The sequence below is a fragment of the Onychomys torridus genome, chromosome 14 (assembly GCF_903995425.1).
Source record: "Onychomys torridus chromosome 14, mOncTor1.1, whole genome shotgun sequence".
NCBI lineage: Eukaryota > Metazoa > Chordata > Mammalia > Rodentia > Cricetidae > Onychomys > Onychomys torridus.
The window spans coordinates 8,195,448-8,222,199 of record NC_050456.1 but is presented as its reverse complement, the minus strand read 5'-3'; the positions used below and the strand labels follow the sequence as shown (position 1 = coordinate 8,222,199).

General features: G+C 38.3%; 1 protein-coding gene across 5 annotated transcripts in view; it reads right to left on the bottom strand.

Moving 5' to 3' along the window:
• Positions 1 to 230: 230 nt before the first annotated feature.
• The window catches only part of Etv1 (ETS variant transcription factor 1), an 86,119-nt gene continuing 59,597 nt past the window's right edge, over positions 231 to 26,752 (bottom strand). For 4 of the 5 annotated variants that reach the window (XM_036206369.1, XM_036206366.1, XM_036206368.1 and 1 more), the window contains 5 exons: positions 15,188 to 15,256; positions 13,114 to 13,182; positions 9,242 to 9,411; positions 4,741 to 4,842; positions 231 to 996 (listed from right to left, as the gene is read on the bottom strand). In XM_036206369.1, the coding sequence (XP_036062262.1) occupies positions 775 to 996; positions 4,741 to 4,842; positions 9,242 to 9,411; positions 13,114 to 13,182; positions 15,188 to 15,256 (632 nt within the window). In that variant the 3' untranslated portion in view covers positions 231 to 774. The remainder of the gene's footprint in view (positions 997 to 4,740; positions 4,843 to 9,241; positions 9,412 to 13,113; positions 13,183 to 15,187; positions 15,257 to 26,752) is intronic. The other variant, XM_036206371.1, reaches the window with a different exon arrangement.

The following is a 26,752-nucleotide window of genomic DNA, read 5'->3' as shown; positions in this document are numbered from 1 at the left end:
CATATTTAAAAGACAGTATTTGTACTGAAACAGCAAGATGGCACCAGATACATATAATGCTACTGGCCTATGACTCAACTAGAGCCAGAGTCCAAAATTGTGCCCCTCATTTACAGTCAAGACAATTACTCAATTTCAGAGAGAATTGCCCACATTTATGCTTAACTTTTACAAGTCATCTGTAAAGCAAAATGGAACAGAAAGAACAACTAATGCAATTGCTAAGTACCTTTTTTTTTTTTTTTTACAAGAGGTGCAAAAAGAGTCATTTCTAACATTAAACTGCCATTTACAGTAGACTTTTGTACACCTGAAAAGACTTCAGTAATGATGGGGAAATGCCCAAGGCAAATAGTCTCCAAGTAGATATTTACACAATGTGAAATCAAATGTACCATAGATACCGAGAAAATTATCTTATGTTATAATGAAATTGACCAAACATGATATAGCTTCATCATACAGAAAACCCGTAGGACCCCATCCCAAGCCTAAGTAAAAAGGAATTCCCCAGTTCCCTCTGCCCATTCACCCACCATCTTCCTCTTACAAAGAATCAATGTCCAGATAACTCCCACCCACCCTCAAATAAAGTGCGCAGTCCATGGCAGACCATAGAATAATGCAACAAGAAAAGCCCCCTTTTGTATTATTATTTAAAAAATAAAATATAAACAACAAAAATAAAACAAAGATTGAAGAGAATTTGTTGATTCTCTCTATCTTGAAAAAAAGATGAGAAGCGTGAGGTGCTCTGCTTGACTGTCACTCATTTTAGTACACGTAGCCTTCGTTGTAGGGGTGGGGGTTGCAGCAACCCCCTTCTGGCATGTAGGCCATGCTCTCATCAAAGTGAGACAGAGGCACCGTGTCCTCCTCATTGATGTGACGTTCCATGTCCGTCTTCAGCAGTGGGCGCTGGTTATCCGGAAAGGCCATTGAGAAAAGGGCTTCCGGGTCACACACAAATTTGTAGACATATCTCTCTCCAGCCACCTGGGAATATCATGGAAAACCCCAGGGTCACCGTCCCCACATGGGTAGGGAAGAGAGAAACAAACATGGATTAATACACCAGCAGGGATGGAGGGCAAAAGAGAACATTTGATTAAATAACAGATACATCCCGTGGGGGAAAGTCTTTACTTTGTGAAATAAGCCACGGTTCAATCAAGGGAAACACAAAATGTTGAACTAGAGTAATAATTAGTTTATTCCACAAATAGCTAGGAAACTCAGCAGTTTTATTTTTCCTTTTTAACATAAAGGTGTACTTATACTGTCATTTGGGGGAGAAAAATTAACGATGTAATGCAACCAATTCACATTGAAGTTTTTATTTTAAAGGTAACATCTATGTTTTGAAAATGTCTTCAAGGTTTACCTCCCTATATTATATTTCTACAGCTTGTAAGTTTTAAAAGGAAAATATGCTTTATTCTTAATAAGACTAGACTAGTGATCACTAATTCCCAAGATGCACTGCTCCCTTCCCCTTCATCTTTCCCCTGGCACTGTGTATTCTCATCTAAGAAAACCCCAAAGATACATAGCCTTATTTAAATGAAGGATGGAGCAAGAGGACATTATCCTGAGCACATCACTTTTTAAAATGAAGGCAAGATACATTAGATGAAGCTTAGGATGTGTGTAAAGTGTCAAATTGAAGTAAGAGGCGTAAAAAAAAGTGAAAGGAATCTAAAATACACACTGGGAAGGGAGGAAATGAGAAAAGGAAATGTGACAACTGCCTGAAATAAAGGAGATGCAGCACAATTTGTAGGGAAAGACATGCCCCAAACTTAAGTTTTGAAGAGTAATGCTTCTGTAGAAAATGATAAACAACTGAAGGAGACAAATGTGCCTGCCATTAATAGACAATGCTGAGGGACTCAAGACTCGGGGGTGCGATGGGGAACAAAGGCAGTTCCTTGTGTTAAACTTTGGTGTGTGTGTGTGTGTGTGTGTGTGTGTGTGTGTGTGTGTGTGTGTGTGTCTCACAGTTCCAGAAAGCTGAAAAGGACTGAATGTCTCATGTTTCTGTGTCAAAAGGTCTTGCTAGTTGATTTGTGACATGGGGAAACAGTGTGCTCACAGTTTATAAACTCTCTGTACATGTTTGGGAGAGAGGGAATGACTGCCAAGGATCTCTGCTACTCTGGACTCAGATTTAGAATATTTGTTGCCCTGAATTGAAGTAAAAGGAACCACATTAGAGTCCAAATAACCTGGATATGCAGAGTTTTGAAAGAGCCAACACTGAGCAATGTTTAGGAATCTGGACATGTTTCTTAAACTGCCCTTCAGTTCCTTGTCTTGTGAAATGGAGACAGGAAGGGCTCCTTGGAAAGCCAGCTGTGATATAGAGGGAAGTCTCTAGCACAATACAAAGCAAATAGAGGCATCTAGCATATTTTTCTTCCTTTGGTCCTCATTAAAAAAAAAAAAAAAAAAAAAAAAAGGTGATCTAATGAAATGACTACAAAACTGAAAACCAGGCATTATCAAACAAAAGCTGAAAGATAATAAATGTTAGTTTTGTTTCTTTTTTTCTTTATTTTTCAAGGTATTTTCAGGAAATGAAAGTAAAATAAATGCTTTATTCTGCATGCCTCTGAGTGTTTTATAGCCCACTGTGTTTAGTTTGGGGCTGCAAAAAAGAATTGTTTGCTTTAGGTATTGGACATGTCATTTTGTCTGATGTGTTGAGGTTGTCTTTACTTGGAAGCAATGTAATAAATGAAAAACATTTCATCATGAGGAATTTAAATGCACAAGATGCAATCGAAATTACAAAATCTCCTAGGGATTTCTGCCTTCTGCTTCCTTCTAGTTTTCTCTGTATAAACAGTTTTAGTGCTACTACTGTATTTATCCCACTGTTAGATATTGCTGAGTTTAGAATAGGAGCTGACAGCCAGACAAAGTAAATGATAGCTTTCTTTGTTAGGGATACAATCACAGTGTGAAAAATCCTGCATATTAGGTAAAACCTAAATACACCAGTGAGATGAAAAAACGCAAGAATTTTGTGGAGGTTTCTATCAGATGTAAACAGGGAGGGGAGTGTGTTGTCAAAGCCTAGACACGTATTTAAATTGAAATTCAACTTTTAAATTTTCAAGATTGCTCAGCAGATAAAGACACTTGTCTCCAAGCCTGACAAGCTGAGTTCAATCCCTGGGACCGACATAGTGGAAAGCCAGACCTGATCACTGCAGGTTGTCCTGTGACTTGCATACACATACTGATGGTACATAAATACACACTAAATAAATAAAATATATATTTTTTAATTTGGAGGAGAGGGAATGGGGGCATATTTGACCAGGATAAAGTATATCTGTGTATGAATATTAAATAAAATAAATAAAATCCCAAATGTAAAAGTAAAAAAAAAAACAAACATTACACATTTTTATGAGTATTGCTAAATTTTTAACTAGATGTGCAGATATTTTATCTACAAAGAACAAGATTTTTCCAATACTTCTTATTTCTATTTCAGAATTATTGAAATTAATTACCATTTAAAAGATTTTACTTATATTAACCCATTTGGTTATTTGTATTTTATTTTCCAGGTTTCTAATTTAATTGTTCTTTACATACATCACAAATGCCTAATTAAAGTTTTAAGACAATGATCAAATGTCATCATTCAAACTTGGAATGTAATTCCCCATTATATATATTTTATGTAGTAAGAAGGGGAAGTAGTAAGACATAGAGGTCTTCAGAATAAACTATGCTACAATTTACTTAACCATTATAAGGGTCCATACAGTAATAGATACAATGAAAAAAGGCATAACATTCTAGAAAGAACTCCCACAGGAGTCATGAGTGGTCTTAGAACAGAAGGGAAATGACTATACATGTACAAAGGTTAAAGGTACTTGCTATCACGGTAAGGGACCCTGGTTGGTTACCAGCTACATGCACAGTCCAAGCTCTGCATGCTTACATGGTAAGAACCTGCCTTCCTTGTGCCAAACAGTGGCATCCCAAAAGTCTGTTCTCTGCTATATTCACATCAAACTGCAGTGCCTAGATAAGCAGTAAACCACCCAAGCCTGAAGGAAATAATAACAAATATCCAAATGTTTTATCTTTATATATTCATTTATTCATGGCCTCCTTTATAAATGTTATATTTTAAGTACATTTTATCTTTATCCATGTTTTTGTGTTTTACAAAAAACAACTTTTAAATATTAAAAGAAGCTCATTTGAATTAAAATATATTGAACTTTGTTCTATAACCACATAAGATGAAACATTTATTTCAAGTAAGTGGTTGGGATATTAAACTGTCAAGTGATGAAATCAGGCAAGATATGGAGCAGGAAAAAAAGGGTTTGTTTGTTTTTTTTCTAATAAATACAAGTGATGCCTGAGTGTTTTCAGAATCAGAACAAGAAATGTGTGACTGTGGTGTGCAGCAAAATTACAGCTTCTAGAGACATAGAGATCTAGTATTGATACTGAAATAATTTTTGTTTGCCATGTGCAGTAAAGTGGAAACTTCCCGAAAGCTTTTCACTTAGGAGATAACAATACACATTTATCGCCAGTGTCCATGACTTTTAAACAAACTTGTGATACTCCAAGCAGGAGCATTGACAAACACGGGTGAAAGCCTGGCTGGACCAAAGTAGTGATAATGTGATTTTAAGGTCTGACTCAGAGACAAGTGGTGGGCACATCACAGTGAGTTTGAATGTAATATCACCTCACCTTTTGCATGATCCCCTTCTCATAATAATAGCGAAGAGAACGGCTAAGTTTGTCATAGTTCATAGCTGGCCTGTTCTTTTGAATGCCCCAACGCCGGGCCACCTGCCACCAAAACAGAACCACAGTGTTAGTGTGCAGTCTTCATCAATCACATTGTTCAGTGTTAGTGGCACACACACAGAGTTCATCAGTGTTTGACTTCTAAACTCCTAAATATATGTCCAAATCCAAGGCATAAGTAAAGCAGGACAGTCTTCGTGATCTGAGTTTCCTGTGTCTTGGCTTAGACTAGGCTTGCAGTGCTCTTTCTTAAATGTCACAATAGAATCCTTTGTCACCATTGTTTTGGGTAGAAATTAAATGGAAATAAGGGAATGTGTTTACATCAGGAAAGAACAGGCTACAATTGACCAAAACAAGGCAGAATTTCCCTTCTGCAATACACCATCAGTCTTTTCCTTCCTGAACTTTCAGACAAAAATTCCAACTTAAGAACTGCTTGCTTAATGATCCTGTTGTAAAGGTGTTTTATTGCATTTGTGACAAATCAGAGGAGAAAAAAAAGACCCTGTTCAGATTGTGCAAAAGAAAGAACTGGCAGTGTGTCAGCCAAGGAAACAGTATGCCGATTAAGAAGCTGAACTACAAATAATTGTTGTTGCTGAAAGTGGCCTCTGAAGAAAACTAGAGCCATCACCAAACTGGAAAATTAAGCTCATTTAGGAAACATTAATTGGATGCTAAAAATAAGATGGAAGTGGAAAATTCACTATGTATATGAGATTTTTTTTTTAAAGCGGAATGTCCAGTGTGGTTTAGTAAAGGTCTCAGAAGTGATTAATATGTGGCCATGGTGGGGCTCTGAGTCTGGCTCATGCACAGCTCTCCAGCAGAGCTAGGGAAGCACTCCCTCCCATGGTGCCATTCCACCATCACACGGAGCTGATGGAGGCATAGAGAGAGAGGTCCCTGCTTCTCTGACTCCAGTTGATGTCATGATCTCACTAATCCATACTCTTTGGTAGGCTGAGGAGAAACCATGCACTGCCTAAGCAAAGCCAGGAGAGCATTCTCTAACCCAACACGATCCTTTGTTTCCATGAAATTCCTAGTTGTTGTGTCCATACCATGAAAGAACACCTCAAACCATCTCTGTTCCTCTCCTCTTCATTAGCATCAACCTTTCTGTTGTTCCCCGCACCCTTCAAAAACATTGATCCTTTGTTTTCCTGTCACTAATTTATGTTCTTGGAATGAACATGCAATGGTCTTTAATCACACAGGATGGTGTACTATTTTGAGAGTGAAGTGACATGATGGAGCAGGGACAAGACTACCCATTCTAGACAAAAGTCATAGTGGTGGGGCAGATACATCTTAATTTTCCATGAACTTTACCATAAATATTCTAAGAACAGTGAATAGAGCAAGGAAAAGTGGTAATACAAAATAACTGTCAAACACCAGGGAGCTGAGTATGAGCCTGGGGTGATGGCAGGAGAATCAAGGGTTCCAGACTACCCTGGGCTACTATGAAACCCTGAGATACCGATGAGAAAGGAAAGGAGGGGGAAACACAAAGGAAGAGGGTGAGGAAAGAAAGAAGGGAGGAAGAGAGGGAGGGAAGGAGGGATGGAGGCATGGAGGCAGGGAGGGAAGGAGAGAGGGAAGGAGGGAGGGAGGGAGGAAGTAAGGACAGGAGGAGTGTGTTTTGGTTTTGTTTTTTAAATAAAATCTTTCAAAAGTCTAACAGTGATGTCAGTGGCTCAGTAGAGACACAACCTACTACACAACATGCAAATCTTGAGGAATGTGAAAAATGTTGCTAAGCAACAACTCCCAAAAAACATTTGTTTACAAATGAGACTTGACTAGAGTTTTAGCAGAGTTCACTTCAAAGTTAAAATGCAACAAATTTTAAGTCACCATAGAAGTTTCTGGAGTGAGTCATGAGATATTTGCAAGTACTGGAAGAAGGGAGTTGTAAGATTTTGGTTCCTATAAAGCCAACTAATTCTCAGCACTATAGATTATTAGCCCAGGCTTTAAAAAGTATCTACTTCGACTTATCATGCATCATAACTGACACAAAGTAAAGGGAAAAAAAGACAACAATATGCCTATATGTTGTAGACAAATGGGTCTAAAATTAACAGGAAGAAGCATAAAGCTTTGAGACCACCCAAAACTGAATGAAGTACACTTGATCCCCATAAACACCAATGTCATTGCTTAAAACTAAGGTATATTTTCAACATGAAGTCTCAACGCTGAGCCAATTCTTCCAATGATTTTTTCATGAAGTACTTTCAAATAAGAGCTTACCCTGTTAGGAAGGAGCATAAAGAGTATAGCAGCATGGCACTCACCCTTGTTAAGTAATTAAGTGAGTCAATGTAGTCATTTAAGTACAACTCCATCCTTTTTATTTTATTAGTAAATGTATCTTTTTGGTGTTGGTGTTTGAATTCAGGGCCCTGTGTGTGCCAGCCAATCACTGTATCAGTAACCTACATCATGGGACAGTGAACCTAGCATTTGGGGTCTGGCAATCTAACTTCCTGGTATTCATCAAGATTGTGGCATGAAATTCAGGAGGTATCTTTCTATGTTAAGGAATATTTCTAGAAACAACTCCCTAGGACCACTGATTAATTTGGAAATAATATACCATTATCTCAAATATCTGAAAGAGTTTGCTAATGTCATCCAAGCTCACTGAGCAGATAAGCAGGACATATTGGGAAGTTCATTCATTATCATTTTAAACTAAGAGATGAAACATGAGAAAATAAAACCTGGGAGAAGTACAATATGGCGGCTTCCAAGACATCATTCATAGATTGTGGGAGTCAACACTGAAAGATCTGTTATGTAGCAGAGGATAAGAGAGGGACTGTGGTCCACTCAGAAGAAAATAATTCACAGATCCTTTCCAAAGAAAAAATTGGAAAAGACAACACAGTCATTGTCTGGTGATAAGTGTGAGTTAGGCAGCAATCAGAAAGAAGATACTTCATTCTTCAATTTTTTATTTGTGTGTGGGGGGGGTCAGACACTGATGATAGTGTCTTCCTCAATCACTGTTGACCTTACCTTTTGAGACAGAGTTCTCTCACTAAACCTGGATCATGCTGATTCAGCTAGACTAAGCTAGCCAGAGTGTCCCTAGGATCTTGCTGTATCTGCCTCCAGAGCACTGGGATTAAAGGTATATCCTGTCACACCTGGCTTTTAGCACGGCTGCTGAGAACAGAAATCAAATCTTTATGCTTGTGCAGAAGCACATTATTTACTGAGCTGTCTTCCCAGGCCCCTAGAAAAGGATGTTGAACAAGAGTTTTGGAGACATGGAGTACCTATTGCACAATTCCCACTGAGCTAGTTACCATTTGGAAACAGTCAACTGACTGAATTACTGGGTCTTCCTTTTGACTTTATGCACCTGTGACAGCAGAGTTGTTGAAATATCAGCTGTGTGAAACAGACCTGATTGCATATCTTTCTCACATTTAAATGATTACAAAAACTCAGAATGATGCCATGAACTGGCCAGCTAGTCAGATCTTCCATTCTTCTATCCAGACTCAAATATCTAAATGACATGGGTGGTTGTATGAAGAACTTAATCCCTCATAGAATGTAGGCTCTTCTGAGGGGCTCAAATGTTACTGACATCATTCAGTAATGCCTCCTGTCCTAACAAATATGACAAAAATAAAATGTTCTGTTTCTGCTCAGTTTATTTTAATCACAGGTGGTGGGAAATGGCTGTTTAACTGACATAAATCCCTGTTGAACTTCCCTAGTCCAAGTCTTGCTTTGATTATTAAAATCTTCCATGAGGGGGAGGACACATTCCCATTATGGTAAAGGACTCTGAGATTATTTTGTTAGGCATCTTTAGTCTCTGTTGCCCGCACCATATTTTTGTGGTTCTTCACTTACATCAATTAAGTACATCTACAGAAAATCAAAGTTTCTTTACAGCCAAATGGAGCTTTAAATACCCTATAAAATTTAAACACCCAAACATTTAGCAATGGTATTTCCACTTTTGAGTCCTCTGTGTGTGTTTGGTGTGAAGCCAGGACTCTGCTGCAAAACCAGCCCTCTGAACAGATGCAAACTCTTGCAAACTAGGAGAGACTATTGCATTCAATGGTAAAAACCATGAAATTAATAATTTTACATTGTGCCAGGCGGTGGTGGTGCACGCCTTTAATCCCAGCACTCGGGAGGCAGAGGCAGGCGGATCTTTGTGAGTTCGAGGCCAGCCTGGTCTACAGAGCGAGATCCAGGGAAGGCGCAAAGCTACACAGAGAAACCCTGTCTCGAAAAACCAATATATATATATATTGTTTTGACCTACTTTCAAATTTAAAATATGTCTATATCGTTTTCAAACTTTATATATACCTTTCTGACATATCAATCAAGTCTGTTTATATTATAGGAAATAGGAAATTTTGGCTTCCTATTCAAAATCTACTAGACTAACCTCTTCAGGCTCAATCAGTTTGAATTCCATGCCTCGTCCAGTCCAGGCAATGAAATGAGAGTTTGAAGGGTCGTCCAGAAGAGCTACCAAAAACTGCCAAAGCTGAAGGGATCCTCGCCTCTGGTATGTGGGTCCTTCCCGGTACATTCCTGGTTCTTGCTTAATGTCCCCTAAATTTAAAAAAATCAACTATTATCAGCAACATTATGTGATTCATATAAAATTTACACCAAATCAACCATGGGAATGGTTAAACACAATCACTTCATGGATTTTGTAACAATCCATAAATACAGATTTAAAATAATCAAATGACTAAATGCAAGCCAGCAATCTACAGAAACTTAGAAACTTGCAGACAGCATAACAATGTGTATTCTTATTAATATAAGTGCACCACTAAGGAGTTAGATTCATAAGCACCATCTATTTATAAAAACCTAGCATAATTGTTGGTCTTTCATTCACATCTTTACAAACCAGCATACCTAATCACACTCCTTTGCTTCACTACCGCCGTTTGCCTATCTTGGAAGATGTAATCAGCTTTAATTTCTGGGTATTTTACTTGTATAAATTAATTTCTACAAACTGTAATTTGCAAATATCTACTGACCCATACATGACAAACTACTGAAAATCTCAGAGCACATAATTCAAAGTAAATTTGGCAATATCATAAAGTCTGAGTGGCCTGTACTTTCTATGAATTGGGACACTCATGGGGCGTCAGCAGCATCACCATCCCACCTAAAACGCCTTCCTCTGGAATCCACTGCTTTTCACTGGCCAACAAGGGAAACAACATTCTTGAGGAATCTTACCTGCATTTGGCTCATTTAACTTAGTTTCTTGGTCTTTTGTTTTGTTGTGGTGTTTGAAACAGAGTTTCTCTGTGTAGCCCTGGCTATCCTGGAACTTGCTCTGTAAACCAGGCTGGCCTAGAACTAAAGATCTACCTGCCAATGGTGTCTCAGCGCTAGGATTTAAGGCAGTCTCTACCATGCAGGCTTGTTGATATTTCTTTTAAAAGGTCAGTTTAAGATTGCATGCCTTTAATCCCAGCACTCGGGAGGCAGAGCCAGGGGGATCTCTGTGAGTTCGAGGCTAGCTTATTCTACAGAGCGAGATCCAGGACAGGCACCAAAAAATACACAGAGAAACCCTGTCACAAAACAACAAAAACAAAAAAGTTTGGCCCAGAGACCTAGGGTAGAACGAAACACTACTGAAGAAAGGGAGGGAGAGAGAAACTATTTTTAAAGATATTCTGCTATAAGCATAAATTGGTGTCTAGCCCAATCAACATCATAAAGGCTTCCTCTTGGAGCTGATAGGAACAGATACAGAGACTTACACCCATTAGACCTAGCTCAGGGCAGAAGAGGGGGAGGAATAACTGTAGGAGCCAGGGGGTTCCTACAGGACACCCAGAGAACACAGTCCACAGAATCAGCTAAGCAGAGTTTATTGGGGCTCACAGAGGCTGAAGAGGCAACCATGGGGCCTGTTTGTGCCTGCAGTAGGTCCTCTACATAAATGCTGTGGATGTTTAGCTTCTGTGGGACTCCGAACAGTGGGAGTGGGAGTGTGTCTGACTCTTTTGCCTGCTCTTGGGACCCTTTTCCTCCTTCCTACTGGGTTGCTGTCATCCTTGATATCATCTTACTGTCTACCCTTTTCAGAAAGGAAGGGAAATGGAGGAACAGTTGAACTGGGTGGGGAGGACTAGGAGTAGAAGGAGGAGAGGCTGCAGTTAGAAAGCATTGTGTGGGCGAAGAATTAATAATACAAAAAAGGACATTCTGTAAAATACATTTTTAAAGAAAAAAAAAATGTGAGCTCTATTTGCCTGGTGTAGAAAAGCATAAAAATCTAATATGAATAAAGATGTTAACAATGCTTTTGCTACACAACTGTCTTGGCTTTTCAAAGCAAACATGCAAACCAGAACATTTTGTGCTGTGGCCACTAGCCACTTCCTTCTAACTCTACCCGTGATCTCAAAACCAAGTGGCCCTGCCTGCAATTCCGACTGCCTGGCTGATGCCGGCAGATAGATCAGAAGAAACAGTTCAGGCAGATTATAGTCAAGGAGCTCTATTTACACTAAATGTGACAACAAAATAAACCCTATCATAAGCTTTCTAAGAATTTCCAGTAGTTAGTAAGCAGGAATACACCTCATCACATGAGCCGAGAAGAAAAGCAATACTTACACAGTGACACAGACACACGCAATCGCCCAGTCAATGGCCACTAAAAATCATGACACCCTCTCATCTTAACCAGGCAATATAGGAGTGAATCTTCAGAAAAAAAGTCAGTTTTATTTATCTGAGATTTTCCCTGCTATTATTTACATTTTTCCCCCCATGGAGGCAAGTGGACAATCATGCAGAGTGAAACCTTGTGAAATGTAGTTTCAATGGTGTTGCTGTGCATCAATGTGACTTACTCCATTAGCTACATGCAAAACAAAATCCCCTTTGCTCTTCTTTTTTGTTCTCTAATATTTAAAAATGTAAGACATATGCTATCTCTATGTATATATATAAGATGAAATTGCAGCATTTAAAGTCTCTTTTGCCCATAGTTTTAAGATAATTTCCCTCCTTATATGCCCATACTGAGTTTGCAATTATTTAACACATGAAACTCACAATAACTGAGAAGAAGAAACAATGAACATTGCAAAAGCAAGTCTGAGGCTCCGTGTCAACAGAAAAGCAGAATTTTAAGACTGTGATGGCATGCTAATTGCAGTAGTTACCACAACTCACATTTCTAAAATAGAAGTGTACATAACTATTATAGAAGAAAGCCAACATGGTGCTTCCCTTGAGTGTTTCAAGTCCATGACCTTTAAAAAATTTCGCCATCTTAAGAGAGGCCAAGGAAATAGATTTTCCTAAAACTCGCCATCCTTTCCAAAAACTACAAGAGCAGCAACAAGCTTGGTGGTTAAGCCCTCAAATAATTATGTGAGACCAAATAGCAATCTGAGCATGCACTCTGCTGTTTAAATAATGACAATTAAAAACTCTGAGAGCGCCCAAGTCATTACATTCGAGATCCCCAAAGTTTTTGCAATCAGCTAATCAGAGGGTCCCTGCTCATTTCCTGTTTGACAATCAAAGCAGGAAATATGGAGACCACTCCGAAGAACCAGTAAGTGAATTAACTGTTCTGTTTTCCTCCAGCCTTCCTTGTAAATGTCGGCTTTTGCCACCACGCTTGTCAAGAAAAGAAGACTCTATCTAGTTTGATGTTCTTTTCTAATATCTGGGACCCTTTCATTGCACTATTGAGAGATATTTAAAAGGTAATGCTTTCCTAACTTCCTTTTAAGCAATTACAACATAATGCTACATTAGTAATGTACATCTTCCTTGGTGGGAGTGTGGGGGCAAGCAATCAGGAAACTCAATGGGCAGTTATGTCGTCCTTGTGCTCCATAATGCATCTTTTCATGAACAATAAAAAGAAAGGAGGCTGCATTAGTCATCAGTGCATCCACAGTCGCATGCTTTCTGTTCTGCTTTGTTAATCACAGGATCAGCTTTCAGTAAATCTCAAATAACAAGCTGCATACGCTCAGCAGGGCAATGGAAAGATGCCTTGCTCTGCACAAAGCGCAGCAACAATGACGTTCTTCTGTCCCATCTCCCAAAAAAAAAGGGCTCTCATGGAACTAAAGAGAAGAATAAAGGGAGGGGAGCAGAGGGAACGTTCAGTTTGCTCACTAGTCCTTAGTGCGTGATAAAGGACATGCATAGAAACCTCTAAGAGCAAATGTTAACCTTTTTTCAGAAAAGGAAAGTGTGAGCTGTACTCATAAAAATCAAATGACAAAACTGAGAGACACCCACCATCAAACTTCTCTGGAACAACACAGGTGTCATCATAGAACTGCCTGGGGCCCTTCTCAAACATGCAGCCTGTGGGGGGGGAGAGCAGGAAATGGTTATTAATGATAGACTATGAAATTAAACTCCAAAGTTCTTTTTTTGGGGGGGTGGAGTTTCGAGACAGGGTTTATCTGTATAACAGTCCTGGTTGTCCTGGAACTTGCTTTGTAGACCAGGCTGGCCTCTAACTCATTGAGATCCACCTGCCTCTGCCTCCGAAGTGCAGGAATTAACAGTGTGTGCCACAACCGCCCCACCCTCCTAAATTCTTTAATCACTAACACAAAAACATACTTTGAAAATGATTCTGTCACTTCCCAGCTGTTTGATATTGGACACATTAGTTTGGCTCTTTGCCTCAGTTTCTCCATCTATCAAATGGGGATGAGACTAATAGTGCTTTTGTAAGGACTGATGACTTTTGTGCACCCTAATTTAGAAGGGTGCCGAAACTCAGTGATGTGTAACCATCAGAGATTTGTAACTGCTGACCTAACCAAAATATTGGCAGACCTAGGCTTTATAATGCATCATTTTGTTTTCTGGCTTCTTTGTTTCATTATTCAAGAGAGGAACCACAAAGTGAATTTCTGGGATTGTCCTTGATTTCTCATATTGACCCTGGTGCTCTGAAACTGATTTAGTTTACCCTTTCCTTCCTTGTGGAAATATGTTGGGAAGCTAAGCTTCCACTTCAAAATCCTTTTCATTATACTTCATGTGTGTTTGTTGTGCACACACCACAGCCTGGGCCTGCAGTGAGCTCTCTCCTTCCACCATGTGGGTTTGTGCATTGAACTCTGCTGCTAGGCTGGGTAGCAAGCACATTCATTCACTTAGTCATGTGACTCACCAAACCCTTCTCTTCATTAATATCCAAGAGAGTAAGAAAGGGGGTTTTATTATTGTTTTTGTTTTGTGCTGCACAATACCTCAGCTCACAGAAAAAAGTAAAAATAAACTGGTATCTTTTAATAATCATTTTCTCTCTCACACATACTTGACTTCACCTAATTGTCAGCTTTAATTATAGGAAGAAATTTCGTATAATTTAAACATAGCTTTATTCATCAAATACAATGTTCTCTATGGTAGGTTTCTAATATTAACAACATCAGCAAAAGTAACTACATGCATTGGTGCAAAGCTTTTGCTTTCAAGTATTTTAAAATTTATTGTCATCTACTGTCACTTAAACATTGATTAATATCATTCACATAAAATCATGGATATTAATCCTAACCAAAAAGGTTGTGTCTAAGGCAATTTTCAGAACAAACATGTTGTTTAAGTCATAGTTCCAGGAATTCCTAAGTGGACATAATATCCAGATTAAATAATTTCTTGTCTATTACTTTGCAGATGTCAAAATCTATTAGAGCAGAGAGTTCCACTGTGGCTACCTGAAACAATAACTCCTTCTGTATACAGTTTATGTGAATCTATTCTTAACAATTACTTTTCCAAAAGGTACAGAATCCAGGACATAGAAAGGTGAAATCAATCTACCATGTTTTACTCCAAAACTGTGACTTTGGTTTATAAGGTCATAGCTGAATATTCTCCAGGATACATGTCGGCAGAGTGGAGGAAGGTGTGTAATCTGTAAGGAGCAATTTCTAGTTTAAAAGATTGCCAGGTGCTGGCAGGAAAGAACACAGTTATTTGTGTGGAAAAGACTCAGGCTAATAACCAAGTACCAGCTACAAGATATCAAAGACTATCCTTTCATTTTCCAAAGACAGAGTGTGGGATTTTGTTGTTGTTTTATTCCTGTTTGTTTGTTTTGTTTTTGTTTTTTTTGTTTGTTTGTTTTTGCCTTACTAGGGACTGAAACCAAGGCCTGGGGTCTATCGGCCAAGTACTCTGCCACTGATCATCCCCAGACCCCAAAGGATAATTTTTAAAATAATGTTTTAGGATCATAAATACATTTTCCCAAAGCACACAACGAATGAGTAAGTCGATCCAAATTTGGAACGGGTGATAATTTTTAATGTCACTAATAAGAAAATTTAAAACATGGAGAACTTAACTTCTGTTCTGCTTGAATGAGCCAGGAAGCCTTCTTGCCTCATATAAATGGAGTGGCAGCTAGGCACTTCTGAAAGAAGAAACGAAATTTGTCAGAGAGAGGTAGGTTAGAAGGGCAGGACAGTGAAAGGTAGAGAGAAATGAATAGACACATCAAGAGTCCAGAAGAGTGAGCCTGTCAGCACCCGGGGAACATTTTCAGGGGGCCTCCAAGAACTTACAGCTTAAGGTATCACAGTGAAGCTTGACCCTCTTCAATAAGCAGGTGAACACACTTTTACCAACTCAACTCTATGGAAGCTCAGCAACACCACACTACGTCACACTACTCTGTTTAAGGGCAAGTGGAATTCATTTATATACCCTACATTATTCTATCTATGCACACTGCAAAACTCCAAGGCTCAGTTATGGATGACTTCACAAATACTAGACAGAAATGACTAAGAAAAGACAGGGTAACTAAATCTCACGAGTAATCTCGAGACTTTTAAGGTTTTTAATTGTTTTTACTAGATAACAGCCTATCTGGCTTTTCATTTTTATTAAGAATATAGATCATGTTCAAAGCTAATAAAGAAACAGCACACAATAAACAGTTTCACAATGCCTGCGGTAAGAAAAAGCCCCGCCCCCGCCTTACAGGGCTAAGGGGTCTGGAAGGAAAAACAAGCATGGCTAACCGTGAAGCCTGATTCACAGTGCTAACTCAGAACTGAACACGTTCACTGATTTAGACATGGAAAAAGAAATAAATATGACTCCGGAGATATATGATTTAAACTCAAGTCCTTATTATCATGAACTTTTCTTTAACTGTATTTCTATAAAATAAAGGGTTGAGACATATTCCCTAACACCTATTACAGTTCTCCAATTCCATGGTGCTGACGGTAGACAGATGCATGGCAGCCCCCCAAATTATGGGTCTTCCCGTATTTTAGGAGTTTCTTCTGAGCTCTACCTAATACTATTTTTGTACTTCATTTTTATTTATTTTTCTTAAATCTAGTTCCTCAAAACACAAGTTTCAGATCTCCCAGACTGAGTCCTACCCTTGAATGTGTAAACACTTAATCAAGTCAAATTGAACATATGTATGGTTTACTAGGTTATTTTTAGCAACATAAAAATGGAAATCTAAATGTGTACCACAAATGCAATACTCAATACAAAAAGAAAATTCCCTCCTTTCCACTGCCTATAATTCAAATATACCATACTTAAAGAATGAATCTCAAAGCCCAGTCTCTTCAGATCTATCCATCTATACACTTGTTGTAACAATATATAATCAATACCCTTTATTTGGCTTGGTTTTTCCCTTGGTCTAGAATTTCCCATTTTCAAAGTCAGTATTTTTGTTTGTTCGGTCTGATGACAAGTGATCATTTTTTTGGTTTAATGTCAACAAAAATATGAGAAATTTTTAACATAAAAATATTTTAGCCCACACGGTTTTAATCTAAAACATTTCACCAGTAAGCCATAATTCTAACGACATTTTAAAAATATGGTTTTGGTGGTACACGCCATAATCCCAATATTCAAGAGGCTGAGGAATAAAGACTGTGAATTTGAGACCATTCTGAGTTACACAGAGGGATTCTCTCAAAACAAAAACAACAAAACCAAAACAAGCCAAGGAGGAAAGAGGCTGGGCACAGAGTTCAGCAGTAGAACTCTCGCACAACATGCACTGGCCCTAAGCACAGTCCGCAGCACCAGAAAAACAAAATCTGATACTTACATGAAATAAAAGTACATGAGAAAGCCTAGTGCGGACAGTGGTAAACTTGCAAACACACATTTTTCTATAACACAGTTTATACAATTTATTTTATCATGCATAATTCTGAGTCTATGAAGGAAAAGTGACTCTTTTCCTGACAGCACTGATAATAGGCCAAATAGCAATCCACTTTGTTCCAACTTTAAACTAATGAGGAACCTTGAAATTAATTTTTAACATTATTCTGATTTATTGCCAGGCATAAGGTCCCTCAAAACAGCTGGGCCTGGAAGGGACAGTGTTAATGACTACAGTCGGTGCAGCAGCTGCTCAAAGGCAAGCTTTTTGCTGTACTGATGTTGACACCATGCCACAAAAATACTCTTACTGACTGCTACACACCTGGAGTACGGCTGTAAGAACAGCTGGCGAGTTCTGAGGCAGCTAGAGGAAAAGACAGAGGCTGAAGTCTTATTACATGTAAGTGTGACTAAATGTGCTTTCCTTCCCAGAGCAGGAGAAAGAGGAAACACCACTATTTCTGAAGAACCTAGTATTCAAGGCTGAAGGACACTTATGGAGAGTGTTCTAACATGGTGTAAAATTAGCGTAATCCTGGAAATCTAGACACAGCATCAGAGATATTTTATGCACAATTTGTCTAGTTCTCCTGCAGCTAGAAAAACAGCTGCTCTTATACTGTACTGTTCTTCAAAAATTCTAGGTCTATCTAGATATTTAAAATAGATTGTCCTAAAGTTTATTTTTAAAAAAATCAGTGACACATAATAAGGTTCAGGTAGAACTTTCATTACAGTTTACAAAAGACCAGTGTGTGATTTTCATTCTTAAGAAGACAATGGGTAACAATTTATGGAGAGAATTGTGCTTTTCCAATTCCTGCCATTTATTACATGAAATTAGTAACTAGTTTTTAAAGGCAAGGCCTTGGCTATCATTTTTAAATCCAGCCTGCCCTTAAAGTGGATGCCATTTATATAGTCCAGAAAATCCAGGAAAAAAATTAAATAAAAGAAAGGGCTAGGAGGTTTATCCACTAGAATAACTAAAGTCATGTTATTCTAAAGTGATATCAGTTAATTTATGACTATCAGAGTGGGTCAGACTCTAATCAAATTGTAGAAACATTTCCAAAGTGATTATTCAATCAAATGACTAACATGGTTAATTAGGGGCCGTAAACATTGCTCTGAAGTTCATCAAAGTAATGACTTGCCCAGAAAAATTACTGCTAATTAAATTGCCTGCTGCTTTCATTTCTACCTTATCTAATAAAAAAAGTCCAACTGGTGAGATTTGGCATTCCATCTGAACTTTTGTTAAATGTTCAATGAAGATCCAAGCTGGGCTAAGTGGTGACTTCAAAGGCCAATGTTTGGTGACAGAGAATGGAGGTGTCGCTGGGCAGGGCCGTCTACTTTCCTGTGAAAGCAAAGACAATGCAAGAGCTACAAACTAGTGAGGCCTGACCTACACGAACAGCTAGGATGGCAGGACATTTACACTGTTCTATCTGTCATCCTCGGGTTATAATTTTAGGATGACCAGCACAGCACAGTGATGGCCAGCAACCACTTTGTCACCTATTAGGCACAAATTCAAGTCTAAGGTGCCTTGTTTCAAGGGAGTATAGCTCTTGGCAGGTTAGTTAACAGATCTTTCCTCAACCTTCCCATCTGTAAAGTGAGAGTGCTAGTGATACTAAAGGGTTGCAATATTTCCACTAGCAAAGGATTTAGTATAGAATTCCATATTTCAATAATATACTTGGATATCTTAATTTCATGTTCTTAAATTCCATGCGCTGGTTGATTTGTTGGTAACTAGTGTAGTTATTCTTGAATAGACTCTGTAAATCTATCTCTTAATCTATGATATCTAAAAATATATTGATTGAACAGTCATAACTTTATGATTAAGTCAGAATTTCCACCAGAGATTTTAAATACTCAAGAATCCATCTTTGAACTTCATATTTTTGCAGTATTAACCCTTGTTGTTTGTTCTTAAACAACACTGGCTTAAGAAGTTTAAAAGTCAGTCTATAAATTGGATTATGTAAATTGAATTTAGGACAAAGGATTTTCATTGATGTAGAAACTTGTGGATCAAAGCATTCTAAAACTCGATATTAGTGCTGTCCAAATCAGCTCTTACAAATCACAGCGCCTGTAATTTGTTTCAGATGAGCTCTTGTCATGATGAAAGCTGATCTAATATGCTGTAAAAATTCAAAGCAGTGAAGTGCTGCTGGCATCCCCAGGCTTCGGTGCATGAAGGTGGAATCAGGAAAAAGCACTGGAAGTCTCCAAACTGCCCGCTTGTTAGGCTTCATGTAGTATCACTATGAAAGGCATCAGATTTGAAATGATATAGAAAATATCACTTCATATCAAGATACATGTGTAAGAAACTTTAAAAAAAAAAAAAAGCTGCTTTCTCCCTCTTTGCCTTACAAAGTAAAGTTGTACTGGAAAACACAATACTGATGTGGGAAGCTTTACCAAAAGTTTTACCACAAAATGCAGTTTTGAATTTTGCACATGTAATATGCCAGGCACTCCTTTGATTTACATATTTGCTGCTCAGTTGTACAAAATGAAAATTCCCCTTTAGGGAATCATTTGTGTAAGCTTCCAAAAGCCTTGCCAGACCCAGAGAGGAAAGATTAGTCATGATTGGCTAGGGCAGTTTCAGTGGTTGCTGAATCTGCTTTGTTACCAAGCAGTGTATAAACTTGGGATTATCTCATATAACAAACTGAACAAGGAGGCTGGGAAGGGAGTCTCCTTCATTTGATGCTTCTGGCTGGATCCCTATAATCAATGTACACCTTAATCCAGCTTCCAAATGTCTTAAGGTAAATGAGAAATCCCAGGAAAGTAAAAGTAGCCTACAACTCTGTCTTGGCTTTCCTTTAAATTAGAACGCAGAAGTTGACTGACTGTACACTTTAACTCCTTGTGGGAGTGATGTGTCTGTGTAGAGTCCATATGGAACTATTCATTCATTCATTCACTTTTAAGATGGGGTCTCATTCTCTCTTCCTGAATGAATCTACCCAGTACTGGGATCACAAGCATGAACCACTATGCTAAGCTCCATTCAACACATTCGGATAATGGAAGAAAATTTAAAATGTTAATTATATATAGTCAAAATGATATATCCTGTAAAACAATGCAAATCTGTAAAAGGTGTAGGTGTGTGTGTGTGTGTGTGTGTGTGTGTGTGTGTGTGCACTTCAATACAAACCCTGAAGATTTACCCAATTTGTTAGTATCACTAGTCAACAAATTTCTGAAAATCAATGTAATAAACCCTGATGTTGGTGGGGATAGCCACAGTGGAAGAGTGCTTGCCTAGCATGCAGGAAGTACTCGGTTCAAGTCCAAGCACTAAAGAAAAAAATCCTGACATAAGCTGTAGCAACAGCTGATGACACCAACTTGTCTCAAGATGAACATTAGGACATTATTGTTTTCATTCCCTTCAGCTTTTCAAGTCCTTCCTTCACTAGTTTAGGTTTATTTACTCTTCTCACTCCTATTAACATCACATATTATGTTCAAAACCCCCAGGGTGTCAAAACCCCTAGGGCATAAATAACACAAGCTTCAAGGAGATACGTATAAATGCAAATGCAGAAACACCATGTTACTTTAACTCTGCTTTTACAATTGAAGCATGAATGAACTTGGTATAGTTAATCAAGAAAACTATATTTTATAGTTTCCTGAAAGACACAGTCATGTAAAAGATGGTTTTGCACCCATAATGTGCTCTATATTGGTGAAATCTGCAAGTTATTAAGTTCAAAATAAGTTCCAGCAGTAGTATGTTAGATTCACATGAGAAAAATGACAAAGAAGTTGAAACAGAGAAGCTTTATGGACCAGCTAGTTCTCTGTCATGAAGTTCTGAACTAATAGTCTGAAGATGAGGTGGAAGGGCTGGGGAGATGGCTCCATGGGTAAGACTATTTTTTCATTCTTTTGGAGGATCTAGGTTCGATTCCAGCATGCACGTGGCGGCTCACAAGCATCGATAATTCTAATGTCAGGGGATCCAACACTGTCTTTTGATCTCCCTGGGAACCAGGCACACACAGGATGCATTCACATACATGAAAGCAAAACACTCACAGACATATAATAAAAAAAGAAAGGGATGGATATGGACATGGCTCAAGTTTTAAGAAAGGAGGGATGAGTTTAATATTGCTTCATCCTCACTTGGGATATTTCTCAACAAACTAAAGGCAAAACAAACAAACAAACAAAACCCAGAAAACAAAAACACTAAATCAAGAGAACCCTGAACCAAGGAAGGAAGGAGGAAGTGAGGCAATGAGAGAATTCAGGATTTTGGAGAGAAAGGCAGCATAGTGACAAACAGTAGCACAAAACTTTCCCTGTGAAATCAAAATCTCTCATAAGCTTCCAAGATACTTTTTGGACAGTATCACGCACCAAACCTGAGCAGGCCCAAACAGGATATGGACATTATGAACTCAGGATATTGTAAGTTTTACAGGCTGGTAACTGTTATTAAACTAGAATACAAATAGAGCTCAGGTGGCAAAAGGCACAAGCATTATTGTGACTTGGGGTATTTATTAGATATTGCCACACTCTAGCAGTTAAGATGGGCTTTAAAAGTAAATATGAGAACCAGTGTCACTCGCTGACCAAATGATTCACAACAGCATCCTGCAGTGGAGGATTTGATGCTGAGTACCCAGTATGCCCTAATTGGTTTTCTGTTGGAATCTGTATGATTTGAAAGAAAAGTATCTGAGGCAGAGGGTTCCTCCTGGGTTTGTTCATCTCCTGGGACTCCTACCTTATTTGGCTATAATATAATATGCTTATAATTTGTTCTGTTCACTTCCAACAAAAATGAAACTACTAACGAAGTTTAGCAAGAACTGTGTCAGACACAGAAGGCTTGGTTTATAAATGTTGATTTCAGTGGTCCATCTCTGAGAGTTCATCTTGTCCTCTAGCCCAAGTGTTAGTTTGGCACCTTGTTAGAGGACGTATTTAACATTGAGGCAACCTACAGAAATCATGATTAAAAACCATGCCAATGAATGCCCTGCATTATTGTCGGGGCCCTTCCTATGTGGCAGACACTGAGTTTGGCACTCACAACTATAACCATATTTAATCGTTACAAGAACTTTGGGAATAAGTAAATTGCGGGCCAAAAAAAAATTACAAAGCTTGCTCCATATCATACAAATGGTAAGCCATATCAGACACAAAAGTTGGTATTTTTTGAATGTCACAGCAACTAGGTGGTTTTATTTTTTAATGCTGAGCATAAACAAAAATCAGATCATGTAGATAAGGCAATAAATTTTCAAAACTCACACACAAAGAGGAGGCAGAGTTCTAAACCAGAGTTACAAAGGCCTGTTAAATAATCACAGCCATAGGACTGCTAGTTTTTCAGTTTGTTTTGCTTTGTGATTATTTTTCTATTTATTTGAAATACTTGTCCTTATAGAATGTACAAGGAACTATTAAAATCAATTAAATAAAAACATACACACAAAAAAATGATATGCATCTATTCAACCCAACACAAATTGTTTGACAATTATTTCAAGTTATTTGCATACTACCTAGATGAAAGTATTTATGAAACCAATTCTTCCTCTTACCTAGCTCTTACCTCTTATTTTCTATACTAGCATTTGAGTATGGAAGTCCTTGAGTACCAAAATGTTTTATAAGAATATTTAAAATCTAAAAACATACACTCCAATAAGCATGCACACAGAGAAAGAGAGGGACAGAGAGAGTTTTGAAAAGAAGGTAATCATTTTTTGCCTCTTTTGTTCATATTCACTAGACACAGAGAGATAGCCAACAGTCTTTAAACTGTTTCCCTTAATTTCAAATCTCAGCTCCACTTATAAAAACAGTTATACGCTCATTTCACCCACTGGGGGTAAGCAACTTGAAGCCTGTGTCTGGTTGTTTTGTTAGAAAAGAAACCATAAATTACACACTATAAAAGTGTACTCCACCCACTTCAAACTCCCTTTTCCAAGCTAGTACAACTAACAAGCGCAGTATCCCTCCCTCCCCCTTCCTGCCTGTAAAATCCAAGTTAGACAAACACAGTGGAGCTGAGATGACATATTTGAATAAAATTCAGACCCACCAGTTCCTGTTTATGTTTCTGATTTGAGAATGTTGTCTTCTCATTCACCATACATTAGGAATCTGGAAGGCCATGAACGGTGTCAGGTTACAAGCAAGCAGGGCCAATGAGCATTAATCATTACTTCCAGTCAACTGGCTGAAGCAGCCGCTGATGGAACACTACACCCTCCAGCTCTGTATAAATGACATTCCAGAGAGCCAGGCTGTGTGTGTGCCTGTGCATGTGCGTGCGTTTCCTTTCAGGCTCCATTTTATGAATGAAACTCCAGGCTTTATGGAGTCCATTCATGGAAGAGAAATGCTTACAAGGCTCTGCCCCCAGGGATCAATCAGTCATGGGCAAAACTGATATGATTGGTTTAAGACAGCCTTCAGCCTTCCATTACTGACTTAAAATGCAGTCCCTGTCCATTTGACCTGTGTTAATGTATAAAGAGTAAATCCAGACTGTAGTCTCAATTCTCAAATCAAATCACTCGCCAGGGCCACTTACAGTAACTGTAGATTTAGAGTATATTGAAGCATTTCTTAGAAAAACTGAGAGCATAGACCAGTATCCTGGTTTAGAAGAGTTGCTATTTTAACCAGAAACCCACATAAAGCATGGAAGGCAATTAAAAGTAGTCAAATTGTGAGGTTGACCCATGACAACTATTATAATCATGAGATCAATAAGGTAAATACCACTGTCACTTCTCACAGTTGGAGCACCTAAAACATCATCTTACTTGTCCACAAATCCCTAGTTGGGTAAAAGAAAATTATCTTTGGATGCTAGAATGACAGATAGGAGGTTAACATCTTGCCCGGAATCAATAGGTCATTCTTTAAAATTCCCAAGTGATTGCCAACTTGAATTTCTTCAGGCAACAGTATTAAAAGTTAGGGGAAAACAAGCTGCATCATTCCATGAAATAAAATGTGGCCTTAAGTAAGCATGTTTCATATGGAACAGGGCCAGAGCTCAGCCTGTAGGAGTGTCACATCTCAGGTACAAAAAGCCAGAGTTCATAGAACCATAATCATCATTGCATTGGAAATGACCAAAAATGGCAATGTTCAAACTTATCTAATCTAAGCAGTCACAGGGATGAATTGGTGGGGCTGATGCTAACCCAAGCAGTGTTACATGGGTTTGACATGCAGTCTGTAACTTGGCCTTTGCCTGTTGAGGGAAGAAAGCACATCTGTCTCCTGGTGACTTGAAGCCATGTGGGAACATAGTTGCAATCAACAGGCCCCATGTTTACATCTGAGCAGTTTGCTAGGGAAGCATGTCATGCCTGAGAGGGCAAAGGAGAAAGTCAGAAGCAGAAAAGTGCAGCCTGTTTGAAATTGGTTTATACTAGGGAGTTATGGCAGTTCAGCATTCAGTTCAGCATTTAACTAACAACCTTCAACATCAGCACATCAATGCTAGAAAACATTACAGCTATATCTTGCAGGCTCCAAATTTAAATAATTGAAGAACTCACATGGAAAGATGAGTGGTAACCCACCATACTGATGAATAAATATACATCATTTTATGTGGTGTTTGTTTTTTGTTTGTTTGTTTTGAAAGGCAGGGTCTCATTATGTATCACTGGATGGCCTGAGGCTTCCTTCATAGACCAGGTTGAACTCAAACATATGAAGTTCTGCTTGCCTTTGCCTCCACAGTGCTGGGACTAAAGGCATGTGCCACCAGACCCAACATTATTTCATATTTTTGAAAATTGAATGTGTTGCATAACCTCTAAGACTCAATTCCTTTAAAACCTCATTGCAACAGTCTATGGATTATAGCCTAACAACTACTTGGGGATGGATATTAAATTATTTACTTGTTGATTGGTGATTTAGACTCAGAAATGCAGACAACCTCCTACTTAACTTTAACTTTGTGATGGTGCAAGAACAATATGCACTCAGTAGGAGCTCTAATTCAAATTTTGAATTCTGGTCATTTCCAGAGTTAGAGATAAATAGTTGAATTCTTTCTGGTGATGCTGGGCGGTGGCAGTGAACTGCAGTTCCTTATCAGTCACATGACCACAAAGATAGGCAAACTATAACACTGTAACTAAAAACTATAACACAGTATTCTTACGTACACTGCTATGTAAGTTAAACATATTAAACAGATTTTACTTATTTTTTCTTTCTAAATCTGTTCAAATATATAATTTCATCATACACAAAGGACCTCTGTAATTCTTTGAAGAGTTAAACAGGTCTAGATTCTGTGTTTTTCCTATTTTAGGTGTTCCATTCTACCTACAATGAGGTGAACTGAGATGACATGTGGCTTATCAGAGAAGGTGTACATTAGGAAGGATGTAGTGACTCTCATAGATGGGGATTTCAAGCAGAAAAACATATTCCACTTCTTTGCCCACTTAACTATCTAAGTAGAACCCAATTCTGATTAGATATTTAAAATAACTAAAAATGGAAAAATGGTTTCTCCAGTATGAAATCACTGAATTACCAATGGTATAAAAATGTTCACCAGATAGAAACTACACATTTCTTGCATTTTAAAAATAATAAAGGCAGATATTTTATGATGTCTTGGAATATTCCAACAAATACCAAGAACCTTTGCTTGCTATATCCTGTATTATACTTGACTTTATTAGAACTTTTCTACAACTTTCTTTTGTGATCATTACATTCCTTGCATTTACTGGACAACATTTTTTTCTTCCTGAAAATACCTAATTATTGAGATATGTTAGAGAATTGTTAGAAGGTATGTTTGAAGTTGATTTGCTAGGATGTATGTCTATTTCTGTGAGCTAATAGTAAGTTGTTCTTTAAAGCAAGCATATCTTCACCTTATGGTTGAAGTATGCACATCGCCTGTGGGCTCCAGTACAGAAGACTTGGACTCCCACTTTTAGTGCTATTTGGAAGGGATGGAAATTAGGAGTTGGAAGAAACCAGTCTCCAGACAGGAAACTTTGAAGGTTCTACTTAGTCTCCCTCCCCTCCCCATCTCTGGTTGTGCACACCAGGACAGCCTCCTCTTCCTCCTCTCCTATATGTCCCCACTTTGAGGATGCTTTGTTTTGCCATACACCAAGAACCAATGCTGCCACAGACTATGGATTGATATATCAAAAGCTTGATCCAAAATAAATGCTCCCACCTCTTCAGCTGTTTGTGTTAGGCTTGCTGTTGCTGAGAAAAGAGCTCTGGGATATTGTTAAAGGGGGAAGTAACAACAGTAGAAGTCATAATCTGCAGATGCACTGTGAGTAGTTTCAGCCTTCTTAATTTTATTATTTTTTAAAAATGTTTTAGAAGGTTAGCCAGTGAATTAAGTTTCTGACAAATCACTTCCAAACACATAAAGGCTTCTGTACATTAGACAAATGAAAAAAATAATGGCATTGTTCTTACTGCCTTTCTCAGTAACTTCACCTTAACTTAAAACCATCTTCTAAACCCTTCCACTGGAAGTCCAAGCTACACTCACTCAATGCAGTTAGGATTTACTTCACCACTGTCCATCAAAATCTGTGGTTCTCAACCTGTGGGACTCAACCCTCTTGGGAGTTGAACAACCCAAGACCATCAGGCAACACAGATAGCTACATTCCAATTCATAACAGTAACAAACTATCATGCTTTGAAGTAGCAACAA